Source organism: Cygnus olor, chromosome Z, assembly GCF_009769625.2.
Source record: "Cygnus olor isolate bCygOlo1 chromosome Z, bCygOlo1.pri.v2, whole genome shotgun sequence".
Classification (NCBI taxonomy): Eukaryota; Metazoa; Chordata; class Aves; order Anseriformes; family Anatidae; genus Cygnus; species Cygnus olor.
This window is the reverse complement of record NC_049198.1, coordinates 17,477,861-17,499,068: the sequence shown is the minus strand read 5'-3', so window position 1 is coordinate 17,499,068 and position 21,208 is coordinate 17,477,861. Positions and strand designations below refer to the sequence as shown.

The following is a 21,208-nucleotide window of genomic DNA, read 5'->3' as shown; positions in this document are numbered from 1 at the left end:
GAGTGAGTCTGAACAGGTTGGATTTGGGTACAGGGATCACTCTTCTGAAATAGAAGAGACATTGTCAATAAGTACTACTGCAGTTTGAACTGCCTTGGTAAAACTCTAGTTCAGGGAAAAACAGTAAATTCTTCAGCTGAAAATGAAAATGCCAGCACTTATTACGGATGGGTATGCAGGAAGCCAATACCAGCTTTACTATAGTGCTGTTCTTACCTTTGTGATGGAAAACATGTATACTCTCCCTTCCTCTTTTTTCAGGTCATTCATAAACATTGGTGCACCTACAAGCAGCACATCTGTCACAGAATCCTTGTTAACATCCACTGAACACACCACACTGCCAAAGTAGGAACCAATCTGAAATCAGTAATAAGAAAATTGTGTTTGTACGTGGATTTTACAAGGTATAATAATGTTTTAGCATCTGAACCAGAAAACTCTTATACTTGAAATAGTCCAGCACTAATGAAACCACCCACTGGGATGAAATTGCTGTATAAGATACTCTAGTGTCTGAAGAATCATATCCTTACTGTGTCCACTGTTTCTGCCCAGTAGCTGCTGCTATGGCTTTACCACTCAACAATATGAATGAAAACAGAACAAGCTAAGGAAGGTATACTTTTTATATTAAACTGCACAGGTAAAACTACCCAATCCTTTTCTTACAAAGCAAAGCAAAGCAAAGCAAAGCAAAAGGCTTTCCGTCCTTTCCCAAATAGTGAAAAAGAGAATGAACTTCCAAATCTTTCTTTTGATGTCATCAACTTCACAGCTTCTCAGGAAGAGTGGAGCTCATCGAGTCTCTCCCACTTAGAAGCATCGACAGAATGATACGTTAACAGGTTTTGTATATTATCTTTTACCACTAGTTGAATGACTTCCTGAAATGCTGTTGAAGAATTAATCTCATTGAAACAGTCTAATGGCAGAGACAAATGCAAGCAGGATTCTAAATGCATTGCAAGAAAGAGGAATTTTCAAAACAAACGCACTGCTGTCTACTACTGTGTTGATAAAAACAGATGCCTTCAAAATCTGCATTCATGACCAAAATATACTTGCCTGCTCGCCCCTCTGGGACTGCACAATTGCGATATTACCATGTCTGTCAACATCATAAACCACTACTCTGCCAGTGTAGTTGGATCTGGGTGCACCAGCAACAAAATAGACAGAGCTCTGAGTTGAGAGAACAGCAACAGAATAACCTGGGGGAAAAAGCCAACATTTAGTATGTGTGAGAGACCATTAACTACAATTTGTCAGCTCATAAAGGCACAGAGGATGAATCAACCTGGTGCATTAGTGACAGAGAATGGTACTTCCAGATGGGAAGCTAAGCTGTCACATACGCATCAAACTTGCAGTAGTCTTCTAGAGAGAGCACACACAGATCAAGTTGAAGCATGTTTGCAGAATAGCATGGACAACAGCCTGGCCTATCCAGTCAAACACAGACCACAAGATTATCATGCTTATGAAGGACATAGAGTGTAAAGAGTATCCTGGGAATGAAGGAATAGAGAAACATGAGAACAACTTTTGAGCCAGCCTTCAAACCACAGCTTCAAACACCTAGCTTCTACAGAATTCTCAATGCATTTTCTCATACATCACAAAACCACAGCCCTGTGCTTTGGCTGAATACAACAGACCATAGTAACAGTTTGTCAGCTGAAGGGCTTAGGTTGATTGAACTTCTCTCAAGATTTTAATCCTCGTTCCCATTATTCTAACATTATTTGCTTATATGGAAACATATGAAAAAAACATATATGAAAAAAACATATATGAAAAAAACATATATGAAAAAAACATATATGAAAAAAACATATATGAAACATATGGAAACATCTTTTAATACCTGCTAAGACATTACACATGTATTAGCACTGTAAAGTTAGTATTACTACATATTTTACTTATCTGTGATTTAATTACACCAGGTTTATTTCAAGACAAGAAAACAAAATCATCCTTTCTAAAGTCTTTACTTAAACTGAGTAACAAAATCCCTGTGATTGGGCAGAACATGCACGTCTTTAGCAAGATGCAGTCCAAAGCAAGGAGTACAGTCCAAAAGGATTATGTCTTGATCTTTACACATATTGGTATAATTTGGATTTGTGTGTGGTCATTATGTTTTTCCACGGAAAGAACATCAATGGAGACTAAAATTTCAAAACAAGACATTATTCTGTAGGTTAAGGCCACATTATTAATTAATACAGCATATAGCCATTGGAAGTGAGAGGGTGCAGTGCAGAATGGGGTCCAAAATAGCAAGCTGTGCTGTGCTAGCAACCCTTTAGCTTGAGCTAAAGTCTCCAGTGCTATGGAGAGGTCTTACTGGGGAACAGAAGGAGGATAAGATAAATGAGGGGACAGCAATAGTGCAGTAAGAAAAGGCACCGACATTGTTGGCTCCAAAAATATTAAGGACAATACTCTAGAAACTGCCTAGTGGGGAAATGTTGAACAGAAATGACCTGACCTTTTAAGAATTACTCTAGAAAAGGGAAAAACAGAAAATCTCAAGAGATCAGATATGCAAAAGAGCTACTGGTCTTTAAGGTAGGTGTAGTGATTCATTGTGCTGGATACACGTACTGCTAATCCACAGGGAAAAGAGTACATACCAATGTTAAAAATAGCATCTCTTTTAGTAACTTCATCGATAAGAAAACCGTAGTTGATAAATGCAGTTGTATTGCTCAGGAATAAATTGCCAGAGCAGGCATATTGTAGGTTTGCAGAAAACATTTCAATGAATTGAGAAGACAAACTTCCTGGCTTTACTGGGTCATAAAACCATAAGTCAGAAAACAGATGGGGATTATAAATAAGACCTCTGTTAAAGTGCAGCAATGTGCCAAAAACTATAAACTGTATTGGAAAAGGCCAAGAAAAGGGTGAGTAGAGATGAAACTATAGTGAGTCAATCAATGTCTCATCCACATGCAACTCAGGAATTACAAACAAATATTAAACTAGAAGGTATCCAATATGATTATACAGTATTATACACTGTCTTTTTCAAATCCTGTGTTTTTTTCTTTACTGTTTTTGTGAGAGAACCTGGTTTTTTTTCAGCCTACCACATTGATGTGAATAGAATTTTAAAAACACAATAAAGACTTCACTCAATGTTCTCTTGTCCAGTAAATGAAATATTTTTGGATGCAAAGTTCTCTTCATCTCAAATCAGTTGTTAACAGGAACTAGAGGAGAATTTTCCGATTTCTTTAATATCTTAACAAAGGTTTGATACATTTCCAGCTCTGCATTTCAGCCTCTTACCTAGATATGAACTATGATTTCTGTCCTGCAGAATTTTCTCAAACACATTGCTTGGAAAGGTGGTGACTCTGTTTGAAGACTCCTGAATCACTGTTCCACTCCAGTCATAAGCCCCAACAGCACCCAGCAGCAGAACATCCTTTCAAAAATAAAAATCAACATTTTAGAACTCCCTATTTCAGCAGAAGTATGAGTGAAGTTGAAGTTACCGTATGTAATTACATAAAACATCACTGTATTTAAGGTAGTGATGTACAGTCTAATGACTGCAAGCAGTTGGTGGGAGTTACTTCCAGTTTTTACTTACATGCTGGACTTTACTACCTTATTAAGGGGGATTACCACTCTTCTATTGCAAGAGGATAACTGTCAGCTTTAGCTTCCATGGCACTAAAAAAGAATGGGCTTATTTAAAGCCTGATAATTTCCTAAGCCTGTCTTCCCTAGTGTCGGGCTTTAAATCTATGTTTTTATGCATTCATGATCCCCCAAAGACTGTCAAACAAAATGGTAAGAAAAAGCTAAAATCCACTTTTTGCCATTACAAGTGCAAATGATGGCATACAAAAGCTATTGGAAAAAGTCAGAAATTTCATCCTGTAGGTGTATTGTAAGGAGACATCCCAGAGAACAGTTAAATATAAAATCCAGATTAATAAGCTTATATATAAATACTTAAACCTGTATACAGAAAACAAATGTCATTTAATTATTCACATTATTAAAATTCATTACTGAACCAAGATAAGGACATAAAAAATTGCAATAAAAGTAGTATGCATAATTTCCCTGAAGAAACACTTGACTATTTTTTTTTGTGTGTGTGTGTGATGGTGGTGGTGGTGTTATTTCCTAGCTTCAGATACTTAGTAAGTTAAAATATCAATTTGTGCAAACATGGGACTTAAAAAAATAATATTTTATTATCTTTAAGGGCTAAAAGAAAAACTTCCTATATTTTCAGTTGAAAAATGAACCACACTTGGATTTTACAGTGAGATTTGGTCAAGATAATCTTAAAATTGATTATCATGAAATATATGCCTGATTTATTATCCTTTCTAATTTCTAAGGGAAATATAATTTAAGCAAATATCATTAACTTTATAAATATTAGATCAATTATTTTCAGACTTGATTTATATAAATCTTGTCCAGAAATTTATCAGCATTACAATATTGTTTCAATTCTTCCAAGTTATTCAACTGAAAAATGTTAATTTGGAAAGAATAAATTTTTCATGCTAGGTGAACTCAGAACTTTCTAAAAACACTGGATTAACTCATTTCAAAATCATTACAATGAAATGGTACATATGTATGTATCTATTACACAGCTTCCTGTATGAATATATATATTCTCTGTTTAGGAAAAAACACCAACTGTTAGAAGTCATTTTTGTGTTTTTCTGGTGAAAACAAAGAGGATAATTTGACATTCTCCTGCTTATAAAAATCTTAAAATTGGTATATATATATATATTTTTAAGTCTTACATTGTTGCATTTCTATCCTTTCATGTCTATGCAATTATATCTAATTATATAATTAAATTCACACACCTTTTTTTTTGAGTAATATGCACTGAAGCCCACCTGTGACATTTCCATTTGGAATGTATCACCTTGATCTGTACCTGGCAAAATGAATATTCACATATGGTTAACCCTACAGAAACACACAGGAGATCAAATTCCACTGCCCATGAGTGTAGCTATACAAAGACTATAAATTTGACATTTTCACTAAATTCTTTTAAAAACATTTCCAACATTTACAAACAGTCTAAATCTGAGAGCTAATAACTAGTCAAATATTTTGAGGATTTAATGGCAAGTTGTTAACATGGCTGCATGGAGCCACATTACAAGTCTACTCCAAAAGAGGCAGATGATAAAGATGGCCTGGATCGGTTTGCACAGTGCTGTCACTGTAGCTAATCTGCTTTTATGTTCTCTAGGAACCACTAATAGTACAGAGAAATTAACAGCTATATTCACGACTTCCAAATGAATGTTTATCATCTCTTGCAATTGTCTTGAAACTACAGTGACATGATGAAATATTTCCTAAGGTACATGGATGGTACTTGAGGAACAGAAATTCAACAAGAGTACTCAGCAAAACCCAAGAAGGAGAAGCTCAACTGACCCACTTGATTAGCAGCATGAACCTGGTAAAGAATAGAAGAAGGTGACAGAGAGGGGGAAGATTTTATCCTGAATACAGTAAGGCTGCAGCCATAAAATGCCCCCTAGGCTGAGGTCAAGTCATAAATATCCCAAGCAAGGTCTAAATTTGACTTTAAAAAAATGGCTTTTGGGGGGATGAAGTGCCTCTGAGCCACCTCTACAGCACTTTCAACTAAACTGTACATGGACATGGATGATCCTAGAACAGAGCCTGGCAGACACCATGCAGATTGATTACAAAACTGAGAAGGTACAGCAATGCAGTAACCCAAAATTTGGATTTGCTTTTTTTTTATCTTTACACTTGCTTAGTGTTAACAGAGAAATACAGTTGACTGACAAACAAAAAGATAACTCTATTTGTCCATTCGTAATAGCTGCAAACACATTTGGATGTGTATGGATAAACCCTCAGTTGTTTCCTGAAACCCAGGACTAGACTGAAACTCAGCAACTGGCAAACTGTTCCCGCTAATCCACAGAAACTTGAATTTCAAGCTCATTAGAGATTTGGTAGCTAGGGGAAAGCTTGTGCAAAACAGAGCCCTCCTGAGGAGCAGCATGCAGCCTGCAGCTCCAGCTGCCCCTCATTTGCACAGTATTGCACTAAGGTGAAGCCAAATAAAATTCTCACTTCTCTGCCGGGAGAATCTGATCTAATTTTTTTTCAGAGACATTGATTATTTTACCTTCTATGCTAAAAATGCGCTCTCCAAGTGTTCCTGCTTCTTCCAGGAGTGCAGCCTCAGACGATACATTAAAGAAATACTTGTCTGTTGGATGGCTAGCAATTCCTTTGATTTCTTTAATTAAGTTTTTAGTATCAAGTTCATGTCTGATTAAGTATCCCAAAACCTTGTGGGAAATAAAATAGACAAAATAAGAAAAGCAAAGGAAACCACAGTGTTCTTCCATTTCCTTCTGTATTACTTAAGTATTCCACACATAACAACAAAAATAAAATTAATTTCATTCATATTAATGAATTGCTAATCAGACTACATTCCTATCCAATGGACCATTCAAACAGGAGAAAGATATAAACCAAAGCAAAGGAGAAAACAACTGAAGTTTCTCAGATAATGTCAGCTTTTCTTTTTCTGCCAATTAAAGAGGACCTGTATTTCACTAGTTCATAAAGATGAATTTCACCTAGTTTCAGTCTCAGCAGTGTAATAATGCATGCATTATATACAGTTTACACATAGAATATGAACCTTCATATATAAACAATGAAATGATCTTTCTACAATTGCCATACTATACATAATTATAGGATTACTTACAGCAATGCCAAATCTGGTTATATTGTCTTCATTACATTTACCTATCACAGTTTTCAAATTGGAGCCATCATGTGATTCACCATCTGTCACAACAACCATTACTTTGGTAGCTGTAGGGCGTCCTCCTGATTCAGGTGAGAAGGCATACTGTCTGTTATAAAATATTGGATTTAGCAGATGTAATTTATAACGTATGGAATTCTGTATACATGCTTTAATGAATACATCTATAGCTAACTTAGAATAAGGTGCATCTGTAATGCAATTAGAAGTTTTAATTATGCTCCTGACAGCTTTTCCTCAAAGAACCATCAAAAACGTAATCTAGGAAGTAGAAAACAAACAAACAAAAAAAGTACAACTAGACGTTATTTATGATAGAAATGTATGCTCTACCTTTTGTGCACACACAAAAAAACCAAACTTTTCTAAATAAAACGGTGATTTTATTTTTGTCAGAACTATCAGTGTTTTGTAACATTAGAGTACTCAGAAACTGGCTACACTAATTTCAAACAAAAGGTACAGAATATTAAGAATAGGTTCCTCGATACTGCTACAGATTTGGACTCCACCAAATTGATACTTCCCCTAAATAAAGTTTCCAAGGCCATTTCATTCCACAGCTGCTTAAGCCTAGAGTCCTGTTCTCAATCCAACTGCAAAGCAGTACTTTCCTACTGAGGCCCTGATTTGTATATGTATTCAGAGTCATGGCATATAATTTTAAGTTTTCCCAGTTTTTCATGCTGCTAGTACAATAGTGACAAACTGACACCAGAAAAGAAATTATTTTTCCTTGCAGCTAACCTGACCTTCAAACACAAATGTTATCAAATCCACTAAATCTCTGGATAATTTTTACTACTTTCAATGATTTTGTACCTTTCCTAAAGCTTTGTCCATGATGTTTGATGCACTCTCATATTTAGATATCTGAGACAGACCAAACAAGTCTGTTGGGTAGCAGAAATACGTCAGTGTAGAGCTTAACCCAAAGGTTACGGACTTGCATTTCAGCAAGTTGATTATACATATCCCTGTCCTTTTCTGCTCAGGGCACTGTTCACGTAGCTGATGTACATTTATTTACACATACTTATTTACAAATGTACCTCCTCAGAGGCTCAAAGCACTTGCGCTCCCAAGGCGGAGTAAAATTCGTGATGTGCTCTTCACCTTGAGAGGTAAGTTATGATAGCACCAGTAATCATCAATATGTTTTACCTCGCATTGTCAATGGCTTTGAAAGTATTAGTCAGATCTCCTCCCTTCTGATATGTTCCCTCCATTGCTTTAACAACCTCATCCTTTGTTTGATATGTATTCAAGTTGAACACCACCCGGGGATCATTAGCGTACTGAATTAAACCCACCTATAAAACGAACAAATTATGTTAGATTATCATGCATTATAATCACTTAAATGGAAACGTGACGCTTAATTATTTGCCAGGCTGGAGTAAAGGATCTGCAGATACGTACCATTTTTCTTTCAACACATAAAACCAATTAATATTTACACATTCGGAAAGCTAAAAAAAAATCTAAATACTCTTGCATCGTACATCATTTATTATGGACTACAATATGTTAATGTAAAGAATCTGAAATAATAGGCATTAAATGTTTGCTTGGTTACTTCTGGAAGAGCTTATGGACAGCAGTAATACAGTGAGCTGTGGGATAAATAAAAATAGCAAAAATTCTACAAGCTGATGGCACCTCATTCTGATCTCTTCTAAGGAAGTCCTAAAGATTAGTTACTTGACAGTACTGCTAACCCTATTTATTTTTAAAACAGGTGAATGCTATAGAAATATGCTAAAATGTATATGTAGCATGATGAAAAAAAAAAGGGGGAAAGATGCTAAAGGTAAGGTTCAGAAAGGACTCGTGACGCTGAGCAGGAAGGCTAGCTTTTAAGCACCTCGCTTCCAAAGTCGCCCAATGAAGAAGGCAGCCTTTGGGAGAGAGATTTCCAGTGCCTCAGTCTTTGTTCCCAGAACTGTTTATGGAAAATGGACAACTGCAAAGACAGAAAATGTTTAAAAACAGGAAACAAAATTTTCCTTACCATCATCAAATTAAAAGGAAAAAAGAACTCAAAGATCAGACAGTAACCAAGCAGGAAAAACTCTATTTTAAAGATATATAAGTTGAAAAGTAAAATTGATATGAAAAACTCCATAAAAGAAACTGTTCTACTTTTACCACATTCCCACAGACTGCATTTTAATGAGTCTGACATCTAATATATGAAAGTGATCTGACACTTTAGAGTCAGATATTAGATATAACCTAGACTTCTATTTTAGTTGGTCTACATTTTAAATCAAATTACTAGTCCCTTTTGGAACAGATTAGCTGTGAGATTGAAAAAACCTCCCAATACTGAAACACAAAGGACAACTGCATAATCTATGGCCTTGGGGGAGTTACTGTAATTATGCTAAACTGAATTTAGTTTCCTTTAAAACTGTCAGACTTTGCTAATAAAATCCATCGTTCCCTCCCCAAAGCTGTCTTTGACTTACCTGGGTTTTGTTAAGGCCTATATCTAAGCCTTGTACAAATTTCTTCAAAAATGCCCGCACAGCATCCCAGGGATAAATACTGTTTGACTCATCACAAACCACCACAATATCTATGACAGAAGAACACTCTAAAAAATAAAAATAAATAAAAAGTGGACATTAAATGCACTTATTGAGACTTTCACTCTCAATATACTTAAAAGTCTTTGGCTAAATCCAGAGGAGCATATTTAGATCTCACACAAGCCACGCAGAAGATTTGAAGGACCAAGAAAGCTTTGCCAAAATGAAGATTCAATAAAGCCATATACAGACTTTGAGTCTATATCAATTTTCATTGCTCTGGTTCAATGCGTCCGAATTCAGAGGAGTGAGTCCAGATTCTTATCAGCATTAGATCAGAATCCATCAATCCTTATGGGTGAGTCACAGGGCTTTTCTTTTTCCATGTATACATTTTTTTAAAATCCCAAATTAAATTGTCCCCAACACAATGTATCTTGATTTTGATATATATATATATATATCTGTATATCTATATCTATATATCTATATATATATATATATAGATATATATAAATAAATTGAATCTGTTTTGCATATGTTGCCTTACTTTGAACAGCAGGAGAAAAGCTTCTTAGGATCTGGAAACTTGGACTGATTTCAGAACACACTCCTGTAGCATAGTATTGCCTTCCACACTGCTGTGCCCACAAGGGACCACAAGTCTTTAAAAATAACAACAAAAAGAAACTATAAGAACAACACGTATTTGTCTGACTGTATCCACATACATAAACAAAATAAGCAGGACGACAGGAATATAGGGTAAGATGAGCCCTGTGGGGTTATCAGGCCAAGTCCCTTGCTATCACCATGGCAGTGTCAGATACTTTTATATACAGCGTCAGATACTTCATATACTTTTTCATAAAAAGGATTCTATTTGTGGTCATCCTAATGCCTCCTTCTGCAAACATCTTCCTACAGGCTATGCACAGCTATAACTTCTAGGAGTATGACTTAGTGTGCAAGGAATCTGCGTTGCTTTAATCTACCTGCTTTACAAACTGTTGGTTTAAAACTAGGTTTGGTATTTGCACATTGCGGAGAAATACTTCCACTAAACCAGGAGGTGGCATCATATCCACAAGCATCTGTGTAGCTCCAAACATGCAGAGATGTGCTTTTATTGCAGTATATTCTAGTACCATGATCAGTGTGACAGGACTGAAAAGCCTTGCGATCAGTGCACACATTAATTTCGGAAGACTTGTTCTCAAGGGAAATGCACTTTGCCAAAATATTTGCAAGTTAAACTTCTTTGTCAATTCCAGTGAGGATGCATAATATACACAATCCTATTTAGCTGCTGACCATAGTTAAAAAGATGCATTTGACCCTTGTCTTCTAGGAAAATAATCTTTGTTCTTCAAGGAAAATGGTCTCTGTATAAAGAAAAGTCTTCAGCTGGTTGCGTAACAGCAAGAACTCTAATATTGGAAGGATTTTTACAAAAGTACCTAGATAAAAAGTCAAATATCAAGACAGTATTTTGTCAGAAGGATATTTGAGGGAATTTTTAAATTATTATTATGTTAAAGAAAATCGTGTTAGAAACTCAAGGAGAAAACACTTAACTTGTGTTCAATAATTCCAAAAGAAATAATAGCTTCAATACAAATACTTTCTGGCTGACCTATCAAGTCAATCAAAGTCAGAAGAGTCAATAAAACAGAAAATGCACCATGTCTATTTAGGAAGAGAAGAGAGAGTGATAGCCTCATGACCCTTTTGCCAAGAATACTGGAAAAAAAATAAAAAAGAAATTAAAGGCAGAAGTAAATGGAAAATGACCTAAATGACACACAGGTTTACCAGCAGCAGTTGACATCAAACTGTCCTAATACAATTGACAAGATGGCAATTTTTTCTAGACAAAAGAAAGAGGGAAATGTTCTAATGATCTAGCATAATTATGGTCAGAAATACATGTTTACAGCCAGAGATGTAAGACACATCATTAATACAGGGGAAAAGTGCCAGTTCTGATATTAAGAACTGATGAACTTGAAAAGTGGAATATTTGAAAGAGGCATAGACTTGCCGTTAAGGTCTGATCTTAAGAAATATGGACATAAACCAGGAGCTCATTGGATAGAAGAGACCAAGGAGCAGATGAATCAGGCACTGGCTGATTACAGGGTGACCAACATGCAAGGCAAATATGGCCTGAAGGTACGCAACAAGAAGTACTTGTAGTTGAGACAGAGAAGTACTAAATACACCTATAACACAGTATTCAGGAAAGATTCACATGGAATACAGCTTCAATCTGGTCGGTCATATTTAAGACAGGTATGTTTTAAAAAGCTCATTTTAGCCAAAAAAATGATTGTCCAGCAAAGTGAAGGATATAAGAGAATGTTGTGTTAAATACACACCAGGCTGGGTGTACACCAGCCAAGGAACCCCCGGATATCTCCTCGGAAGGAGCACATACTGACACCACAGGCTGGAGTCTGAGAGACAAGCAGCCCCAGCGGAAAGGAGCACAGGGAGCTGGGATGCGGAAGCCCTGAGCTTCCAAGGCCCCATCACAGAGCCCAGCTGCCACAGACAGCATCTCGGTCACTGGCACCAACTTGCAATTACAAGCAAAGACAGTCTCTGCTTGCTGTCCAAGTCACAGGGCTTTTCAAATTCATGGAGGCTGAGTCACAGATAAGCACCTGCCTCCAATACTCATTTCTCCTTCCGTCAAAAAGGACTCCCTTCACCAAAATGGCAAATTGTTCACATCTTAGACTTCAACTTTTGTTGCTGATGTTGTTTGTTTTGTTACTTATTTCATGCAATTTAGGCAGTCATTCAATACCATATGGATCAGGATATTCTTTTTAAGTGAAAGAAGTTTAAGTATTATTTGAAAATGCAAATTTTTCTGCATGAGATGTTTTAACTGCTCCAATCACTGATACTGATTAAAGTGGTTATGCGTGGGATGGTATTAATAGTAGTCAAAGGTATTATTTGAGATACAGAATAACATTTTTAATAAATATCTTCTCAGGCCAGAAATCAAGAAGAAAACTGTTGCTATATTTTGAATTTAGGATTAACCTTACTAACACTAAGAAAACTGCTGGAATTAGGTCTATTTTTAAGTACTTCAGCGAAGCTGGCTATGTGGTAATGACGATAAACCACTGAAAAATTTCATGACTACTATGAACATGAAACAGAAAGATACCAAGATTAAAGTATGTTTCAAAGCTCTTTTTTTCTGTATTTTATTGTTTCACTTGATTACTAAATACACTTGCAGTGTGTACATCATAAACATCTACACTCCAGGCCTATGGTTAAAAGCGTAAGATAGCATATTAAATTGGCTTTAACTTCCTTTCAGTTATTAAATCTGTTTTACAGGCTCCAAGGAGTTGCTTGCAGGATATACACACAGAAAATGCATCCTCCTCCAGCTCACTAACCAAACAAATCATATTGCTAAAGCAAAAGGCAGATCCGTTGGAATGGAAATCCTGACATCTCAGAAGAACTGTCACTGTGCAAGGGCAAGGGGCTTAGAGGAGAGATCTCATACTGTCTTCTGAAAGCATAACCAGAGATAGAAAAGACTTCCTTACAGATGTCCAGGGCGGAAATACTCCTGCCTATGTTGTCTGACCTAAATTACAGAATTGTTAATTGTATGTTTGGTGGCTTTCTTCCACAGGGTATTTGGATAAATGCAGAAGGAGACGATTTCAAGTTTCCTGATTTCAGATCCTAGACAGTGATAGTGGGTGGGATGGAGTATTTTAAAATATATATATTAATCTATGCTGAATAATAAAACACATTTAGTTTGGACTTAATTAAGAAGTGTGGAGAATTCTAGCTTCTTCATTGTCCTCATGAATTTATGTATCTATTGAATATGTTCTCAATACACACCAAAAATCCTCCTGTTTTTGAGTTCTGGATCAGAGTCAAACCAAGGTTCATGTCTTCCTTTATCTCAGTCACATTTGGAATATTTATTAAAGCTGAAATAAAAAGAGGAAAAATAATAGCAAAAATAATAGATACAGAAGCAATTTAGTAAATTAGAATTCCTTTTCTAAAGCTTGATTTCTCAGAATCTAAGATGCCTCTTCCAAACACCTGTATAATATTTTGAGACAAAAGAAATGAAATCCAATCTCCATTAAAAATTTGCTAATCATTCATTATGGACACTAATTCAGTAGGGCCATTTAGAGTACCTGCCCTTACGAAATTTGGAGGAAAAAGAGAGGAAGAAACTTCCTTCCAGTTAAGTTATGTTTGGGTCGCTCAGTAGCTGTAGATGAGCAACTGCTGTTACTCCTCAGGACACCAGGCTTCTCTGATCCAGTATCACACCAGACAAAAAAACAAAAGGAACAGTAGAGGACAGAACTGCTCTGCACCACAAATAAACATGAAGAACACATCTAAACATACTGTTATACTGTCTTTTCACTGTATTCAGAAGGGAATCCCATTTTATACTTAGTCTGTAAACACACAGAAGCAGAAAAGGCTTCATATATGTATTGACAAAGTACAATTCAAAATGATAATGTAACAAGGATCCTCAAGTATTAAGTAAATATCTTACAAATGTTACTACTACTAACATTAATAATAGGGCTGCTACAAATGACTAAGACTATAAGAGAGTTTATAAAGGCAGAACAAAAAGAGTTCCAGAAAATATAGTGGCTAATAATTATAACAACAACAACAATAATAGTAGAGTTGTACAATAAGCTGATGTCAGAAATCAAATCCACCTTCTGAATATGTGCAATAAATGACAGAAAGAAAAAAAAACAAAACTCATGTCAATATCATAGGGGCAGCTGTAAAAATATGTGTAAGTGCTTACCCACAGTTAATTTTAGAACTCAAATACAGCTAAGTGAGAAAGAGAACAGAGAAAGATCTTTTTTATTCTTCAAGGGTCCTAAGACCAAGGAATGCTGACCTTGTCAGTGAAAATGAAATTCCTTTGAAGCAACATTCGTGCATACCTTGCTGACGCCTATTTTTGGTATTGGTCTTGCTAGTTTCCAATTGTTATTTTATTAGATAGATTGGCCTAGTATAAAAATGAGTAAAATCTGAACAGTCACAGGGGATACATTATTTATTATGACTTACCTTCTAAATTCAATTTGTTACATGTGATTTTGGGGGTACCAACAGGACATGCATAGATATCTCCAGTTCTGTTAGCTGGATAGCCACTCCAGGGTGAACCAACCAATAACCTAAAATAACAGGAGTGTCATTAGGTCTTTAACGGTACAGGAAAAGCCCAACAGCATTAATGCAAAGCAAACTGAAGGCAGCAGATAAAGAGGCTTTTACCAGATAAAGAATGTAAGGCTTTCAAGAGCTTTCTTCAGCACTGTTCAGAAGCTGAGCTTTATTTATGTGTTAATACTGGGTTCACAACAGGCAGCTTTGCTAGAGAAGCCTCTGGGAAGTAGACCTCAAACATGTATACTGTTGTTATTGTGAGATTGTGTCATGGTGTCAGAAGAAATACAGCACAAACATTAATATATATTGACCATACAAATTTAGAAATATATGGGTTGTGGACTGAGAGACAAAAAATGTTATTCTCCTGTCACGTAACAGTTAACTGCTTCCTTTTAAGTTATTCTTTTAATTGATAAGAAACTTTTCGTACTGGTTCTGCCCAGCAACAGTAAGGTTCGTATGTTTGAGATCGAAAGCTACCACACCTTGACAACACTGAGTAAGAAAGAAAATACCTTGGGTGATAACAGACTGCTGCATGAAGTACTTAATCCTGAATAAGAAAGTTAAGGCTTTGATAATTTATGCCTATAACATGAAGGATTCACTTTCTCCAACTCATTCCTCTATCTGCTGTACCATTCGCTCTCCAGTATCTGTTCTTCAAAATGCCTTTCACATTTAATCTGAAAGCCTTCACAAAACGAGCAGATTCAGCCAATAGAAAGAACTAAACCAGACAGCATAGGGCAGTGGAGCTCTGGGGGAGAAGGACAATTCTTTATACTGTTTAACATGCAGTGAAATGAGGGTAAGGTGAAACAAGATCTCGATGGATATAAAAAAAAAAATTAAACGGATGATTAGAAAGCAGGGACTTCCCAGCAGCCATATGACACGGAGCATAATTTATTAGTAGTAATTATTACTTTTAGAACAAACAAGGGGAGCCCAGTACAGAATACAGAGTTTTACTTGAAACCATCTGTTTTTTTCCATTTGCCAATAGATTGCTAAAGGTTCATCTGTCATCCCCTAAAATTATATAGGTAGGTAATACAAATACTTTGCACTGCAAAACAAAGCATTTTATGAAATAATTATGTTTCAAAGAAGTTGCCTTGAATGCTATTTTCTCTCTCCAATTTTACAGTTCATTTTAGCAAAATGGCTTTGATAAGAATACATATTTTAAATGTAGAAAAAAAGAGTTTGAGTAGTTTTCAGATTTGTCAATGAAAATACTGGTATCTGCTTTTTTAAAAAGTTTATTTCACATCAGTTAAACACAAGCTTAAGAGCAGAAACAGTTATTCTGTTTTACCAGCTCAGCTGAGCATAACTTCAGACTCTATTCCTTTGTGTAGGAATATTTTAAAAATACCTACACACTTCTCAATTACCTTGTGGAACAATAGTGATTCTGCAGTTGTGTGGAAAAAACAAAAAACATGCTAAGTAAGTAAGCTCCTCTAATTCTAAACCCAAATCCAAATCTATGCCAACTGTGCCTAAAGTAAATTTAATTTTGGCTCTTATTTAGTTTACGATGCACAACCATAAGCCAAAAAACCATGGTGCTCTATACACTGAATTTAACACAGAACTAACACTGTGATTTTCAAAAATGAATAGTTACTAAGCCTATATCCTTACTTGACTTAACTAATCAATCTTTGCCTGAGAAAAAGTTATTAATCAATTTCTGCCAAGCCTTGGCCTCTACTGTTTTTTTTGTTTTTTTTTGACAGTCTTAAAGGTCCTAGGAAATAACTTTATTATTATTTCTCTAGGATCTTGAGACTTACTTAAGTTTAATACAATCTTTAATCTACATTATAAATCATTAAGTCCTCCTCGCCTTTGAAAAGTAAAATAAACCATTATAGTACATAGTTACAGAATACTGCTCTGGGAAAATACATGTGTATCTTTCTAAAACATCAGAAATTAAGCAAGAGAGTATCTGGCTAGTATCCTGCTAGTGACAAAAATATTTCTTTACTGTGATTAAACAGGATGTAGATGAAGCAGAATGAAACAGAATGTTTCAGGAAAGAATGCAAGAAATGATTACTAAAATACTTGAAAAATACTTGTTTTAAAATAAACTGTATCGTATATAGAACGTTAATTAAGGGCTTTTTTCAGGCATGAGTTAAATATTTATTTCTGCAAAACTTCATTATGTATCCTTGTAGACCATCTTTACATAATACTATAGCGATCACTGAGTAATATTGCCATGGATTTTATTAGTCAGCTTCTTAATCAGTCTCCAACACTGTATACAAAGCAAGTGAACTACATGAAGTCAAGTAAAGTTCAGCAGCAATGCCATGCCACACAGGCTGCAGCAGTGGCACATCAAAGTGTAACAGGAATTATTTCTGGGAAATTACACCATGACAAAATGAATAAATGGCAAAGTGTGATGTAGCAAAAAACAAATCAGAACTCATGGTGAAGGGCTAAATTCTCAGCTGTTGTCAAAGCATGTTTTATATTTTGTGATGTTGTGTTGTTTCTTTTTCTTTTTTAATTCATTTGCTCTTTAATATATATATATATTTAAACAAAGATGGCTAATAGGAAATAGGAATATAAAAGTAGAAAGGATCTTCATCATGTGGTTCTTTTCTCTACAATTACAGGAAATGATGAATAGATATGAAGAACAGAAAACTCTTCACTCTCATAGCTGCTTTTCTGCACACCCTAAAACCCTTATCATCACCTAAAATTTTCAGTCCTTTGAACAAGAGGCTCAAAACCTCAAAAGCTACAGTGAGTTGTGGCAAGAGTTTTGACTAACTAATTTAAAAGTCCTTGAAGACAGAAGACAGTGCTGCTTCTCCAAGCTGGGAAAAGGCTAACTGTATGTCACGTAGCTGAGGAAGCAAAAGCTGGGCGAGGAACCTAATACATTTATTTAAAAAAAAAAAAAAAGGGCCAAAATCTGTCCTCTTCATTAAAACCAGAAGGTTTTGTAAATGCATCAGTTTCAACCAAAGTTTCTTCAGAAATATGTCTTTTTGACAAAATGTCTTATTGGTCTAATGAGGCAAAAGACCACCTCAGGAGAAAGGTGCTGTACTTTGACTGGTAATATGCAGTTTTCAATAATTTTTAAACCTGTTCAGTAGTGCTATGATTATGTGATACCCACTAATGACAGTATGTATTAAGGTGTCATTACTGATGTGATATCAAATGTAACATAGATATTATAAAAAAGACAAAATCCATAACATAAATTGCAAAACAAAATAGAAAAATTCCACATCCTAAGCATGCAGATACAACTGAGAAGAATGGCTGCAACTTAATAACAAATAGCATACTGAGATTTTAGCTCTATTGTGGGATCTATCCCACAATATGTTAATAAAATAACAAGAATTTGGCCTCGATTTAAGGTTCAAATGTAGATAATCACATGACAGGGAGAACCAGATTATAAACTGAATGACGTTTCTGTTGTGGGTAATTACTAGAGCCTATATTTTTATATTTGTTGAGTTTCTTTGGTGTTCACTATTTTCCTTGACCTCATTAAAGAGTTCCTGCCTGGAAATTCCCACCAGACACTGTGAAAAGCTTGAGCTTTGCTTGGCTTTCAAGTTTGTCCTTATTTACGAGCTTCACATGCCATCAACGCACAGCAGAGCAGTGTCCAATTATCCTGGATCATCTGACTCTATACAAAAAGGATTCCCTTTGCTGGTTTGTGTCACAGCTTCCCAATGTGAACCAGCACCCTCTATAGCCCTGTACTCCTGGTTGGATTGTCTTCTTTCTGAATGCATCTCCAGTCAAAAGTGGTAACATACTGCTGCACGCAGAGTCCCAAATCTGCAAAAATTTTATCATTTCCCGTAGTTCTTATTGCTTTGTTGTACCTCCCAGAAATACATGTAAATAACATAACTAGAATCTGCTGGTTTTTGTCTGTTTGTTCTAATTTTATTTTCCTCTGTATCTCTCCTTTCTGCTCTTTGAGAGAATAGAGGAGTTTTAAAGCTATATTTGATATGGCTCTATCTGATTTTATTATCAGAAGCAAGGTCTAGGAAGTGAAGAAATTTCCCATAGATCTCACATTCTGGATAGTCTTTCCCTTGGAGAGCTGCCACCCCAGCTGTGTTGGACTAGTGAGCAGTTCCACTGTTACTGAACAGAGTTTTCAAGTGCTTTACACTCTTGCTGCACAATGAAGTACTCCTTATAAAAGCATGTGGTGATAAACGCTCCCTTGTGACACACAGCAGCATCCCATCCTTATGCAAAGCCTCTATCTTTTTCCTTCCTAGCTCAGCCATGTCAACAAGTGCTCTGCATATGGACTGCAAGCCTGGGCATCACTTACAGGAGAAATCAACTCTAATGAACAGTTTGAGTGTTTAAATAACATACACAAGAAAAAGCACTATTGTCCCCAAGAAAAAGAAAACAGCCTACAAATGAAGAGAACAAGAAATTAAACTGTGAGTGATTTTTTTTTAGGCATGTCTAGTGATTTCTTGAGAGGAAGACTGAAAAGAGCTTTTCTTCACCAAGAGTCTCTAACAAGTCATGGTTACCAGAACAAGTGCTAATAAAATTCTCCAGAGTTTACGGTCAGACATTGTGCAACGAACTAACAAATGATGAAGTGCCTATCTGCAGAAAACAGTCCCAGATTCATAATATTCATATAGTTGGGAGAAAAGAAAGAGAAAGTTAATCCAAAGTTACTTTCTTTCTCAAACTCCAGAGTGTTAGCCAAGAGATTTGGAGGAATTATTATATCAGAAGTAGTAATAAAAAGGAAAATATAAAGCAAAAATAGGTTGCTTGAGTCCTGAACCTAGTGCTCCTGTTGTAAGCTTACAGGAAAAATTTACAAGGATAGAATGCATGAAAATTTCTCCAGAAAATACCAAAGCATTCAATTCACTTCAGGCAAACATTCTTGTTCTCCTTCAACAGCTTTACACAGAAGTTAAAAAATAAATATTTTTTTAAAATGCTCTGAACTAGGGACGACTAAACACATAATTAAAGCAGGCAGAAACATGGCAAGAAGCTACTGCTGCATCAGGCAAGGAGCTGGAGAAGTACCTACCTAAAGGAGGGAGAGGAAACATTGAGCTTTCAGTTCAGAGGATACAGCTTCTTACTTCCCTCCTGGTCACTGGTGGTAAATGAGGGAATTCTAGAGAAGCAGTGGGATCTGTCGAGTCTTACATTTTTCCATACAAAACAAATTGCAACTGCACAGTGCAGCTGTACAGGGCTATGCACAAAATGTCTCAGCTAGCTCTGTAGTTTTGTTAATGCTCTTCCAAACTTTAAGTATAAAATACATTATTATGTATTTATAAAATACTTTTTTACTGAAAAAAGTTCAGCTACTTACTATCTGTCCATCATCAATTAAAAAAACATGCTAGTTTGTTGCTTTTTTTTTTTTTTTCCAAGACTTTCAATCTAGGGAGAATGATGCATCCAAAATGTCTCAGTTTATTATAATATGTATAGCCTGCATGACTTTTCATTAGTCCTTTCCATGAAAGACACCTTAAGCTTTGTGGTTGCTGAGATTGCAGAAGGGAAAAGAACAATGTGTTTTCCACTAAATGGGTTTACTCTTTAATATTTTAAAGTTCTTTTTGAAACCAATGTTACTAGAAAAAATATTTTACTAATTACTCGTTAAGCCCAATGTTGTGGCAACACTGGATTTCACATCAACTTTTATGCCTGAGAAAATGCAGCAGACACAAGGCCTTTGCTGGGATTGCGTTATGATATACATCCAAATATATTGTCCCTTGAGAAGTAAGCACTTAATGTTATATCAGAAACAAAATCATGCAAGTTTAAGTTCAGTTAATTTTAATAAATAGAACTTCTTAGCGCTATTGATTTGTTTTAACCTCACCAACATTAAAATGGAAAAACGTTGCAAATATACGAACTGTGTAACAGATGCTATTGCTAAACAAATGACTGAGATCAGACTTAAAATGCTAAAAGAAATTGTGAGTTTGAGGAAACTAGTGTATTGGAGGTGAAAGTAACAGCTTAAGAGAGAAAGACTTCAGAATGCATTGTGTAAAGGAAAAAAAGACTTGAACATTCATATGAATGAGTCTTTAAAATATTTTCACTTTTTTTGTTTTAATTCTATGATTCTATGAAAGTCAGTATTTACTAGTAAAAAGATAATATAAAAGTGAAATAATTGGAAGTAATTTAAATTTGAAATTAAAAAGTAAAATCAAGGTGCAATATTTTTTAACTGTTTAATTGGACATATAACAAGGTATTCAAACTGCTTACCATTTGCCTTGATCATTTACAAACTGTTGAACTGCATATCCAAACTGCTCTGTTGATGGACCAGAAAATATTTTTGCTTCTAGGAGCCCAACATTGTAGGCTTCACAGCAGTTATGAAGAATGCCTGTTAACAGAAAGATTAATATCACCACAGAAGCAATTAAAGAAGATTTTTGATCCCAGTGAAAATGGCTCTTAATCTGTGCCATCTCCCCCAACAGAAGATGTAGCCTTTGACATGTGAATTAAAAAACAAACA

The 21,208-nt window shown here is 35.5% G+C and overlaps 1 protein-coding gene across 2 annotated transcripts in view; it reads right to left on the bottom strand.

Moving 5' to 3' along the window:
• ITGA2 (integrin subunit alpha 2) overlaps window positions 1–21,208 on the bottom strand; it is a 66,316-nt gene that overhangs the window by 26,740 nt on the left and 18,368 nt on the right. Inside the window, exons 2-14 of one of the 2 annotated variants that reach the window (XM_040542246.1) lie at window positions 20,950–21,073; window positions 14,515–14,624; window positions 13,282–13,373; window positions 9,935–10,049; window positions 9,322–9,449; window positions 8,715–8,813; window positions 8,012–8,160; window positions 6,785–6,935; window positions 6,188–6,353; window positions 4,869–4,942; window positions 3,307–3,445; window positions 1,069–1,214; window positions 217–360 (exon numbers count right to left, since the gene is read on the bottom strand). In XM_040542246.1, coding sequence (XP_040398180.1) covers window positions 217–360; window positions 1,069–1,214; window positions 3,307–3,445; window positions 4,869–4,942; window positions 6,188–6,353; window positions 6,785–6,935; window positions 8,012–8,160; window positions 8,715–8,813; window positions 9,322–9,449; window positions 9,935–10,049; window positions 13,282–13,373; window positions 14,515–14,624; window positions 20,950–21,073 — 1,637 coding nt within the window. The remainder of the gene's footprint in view (window positions 1–216; window positions 361–1,068; window positions 1,215–3,306; window positions 3,446–4,868; window positions 4,943–6,187; window positions 6,354–6,784; window positions 6,936–8,011; window positions 8,161–8,714; window positions 8,814–9,321; window positions 9,450–9,934; window positions 10,050–13,281; window positions 13,374–14,514; window positions 14,625–20,949; window positions 21,074–21,208) is intronic. The other variant, XM_040542247.1, reaches the window with a different exon arrangement.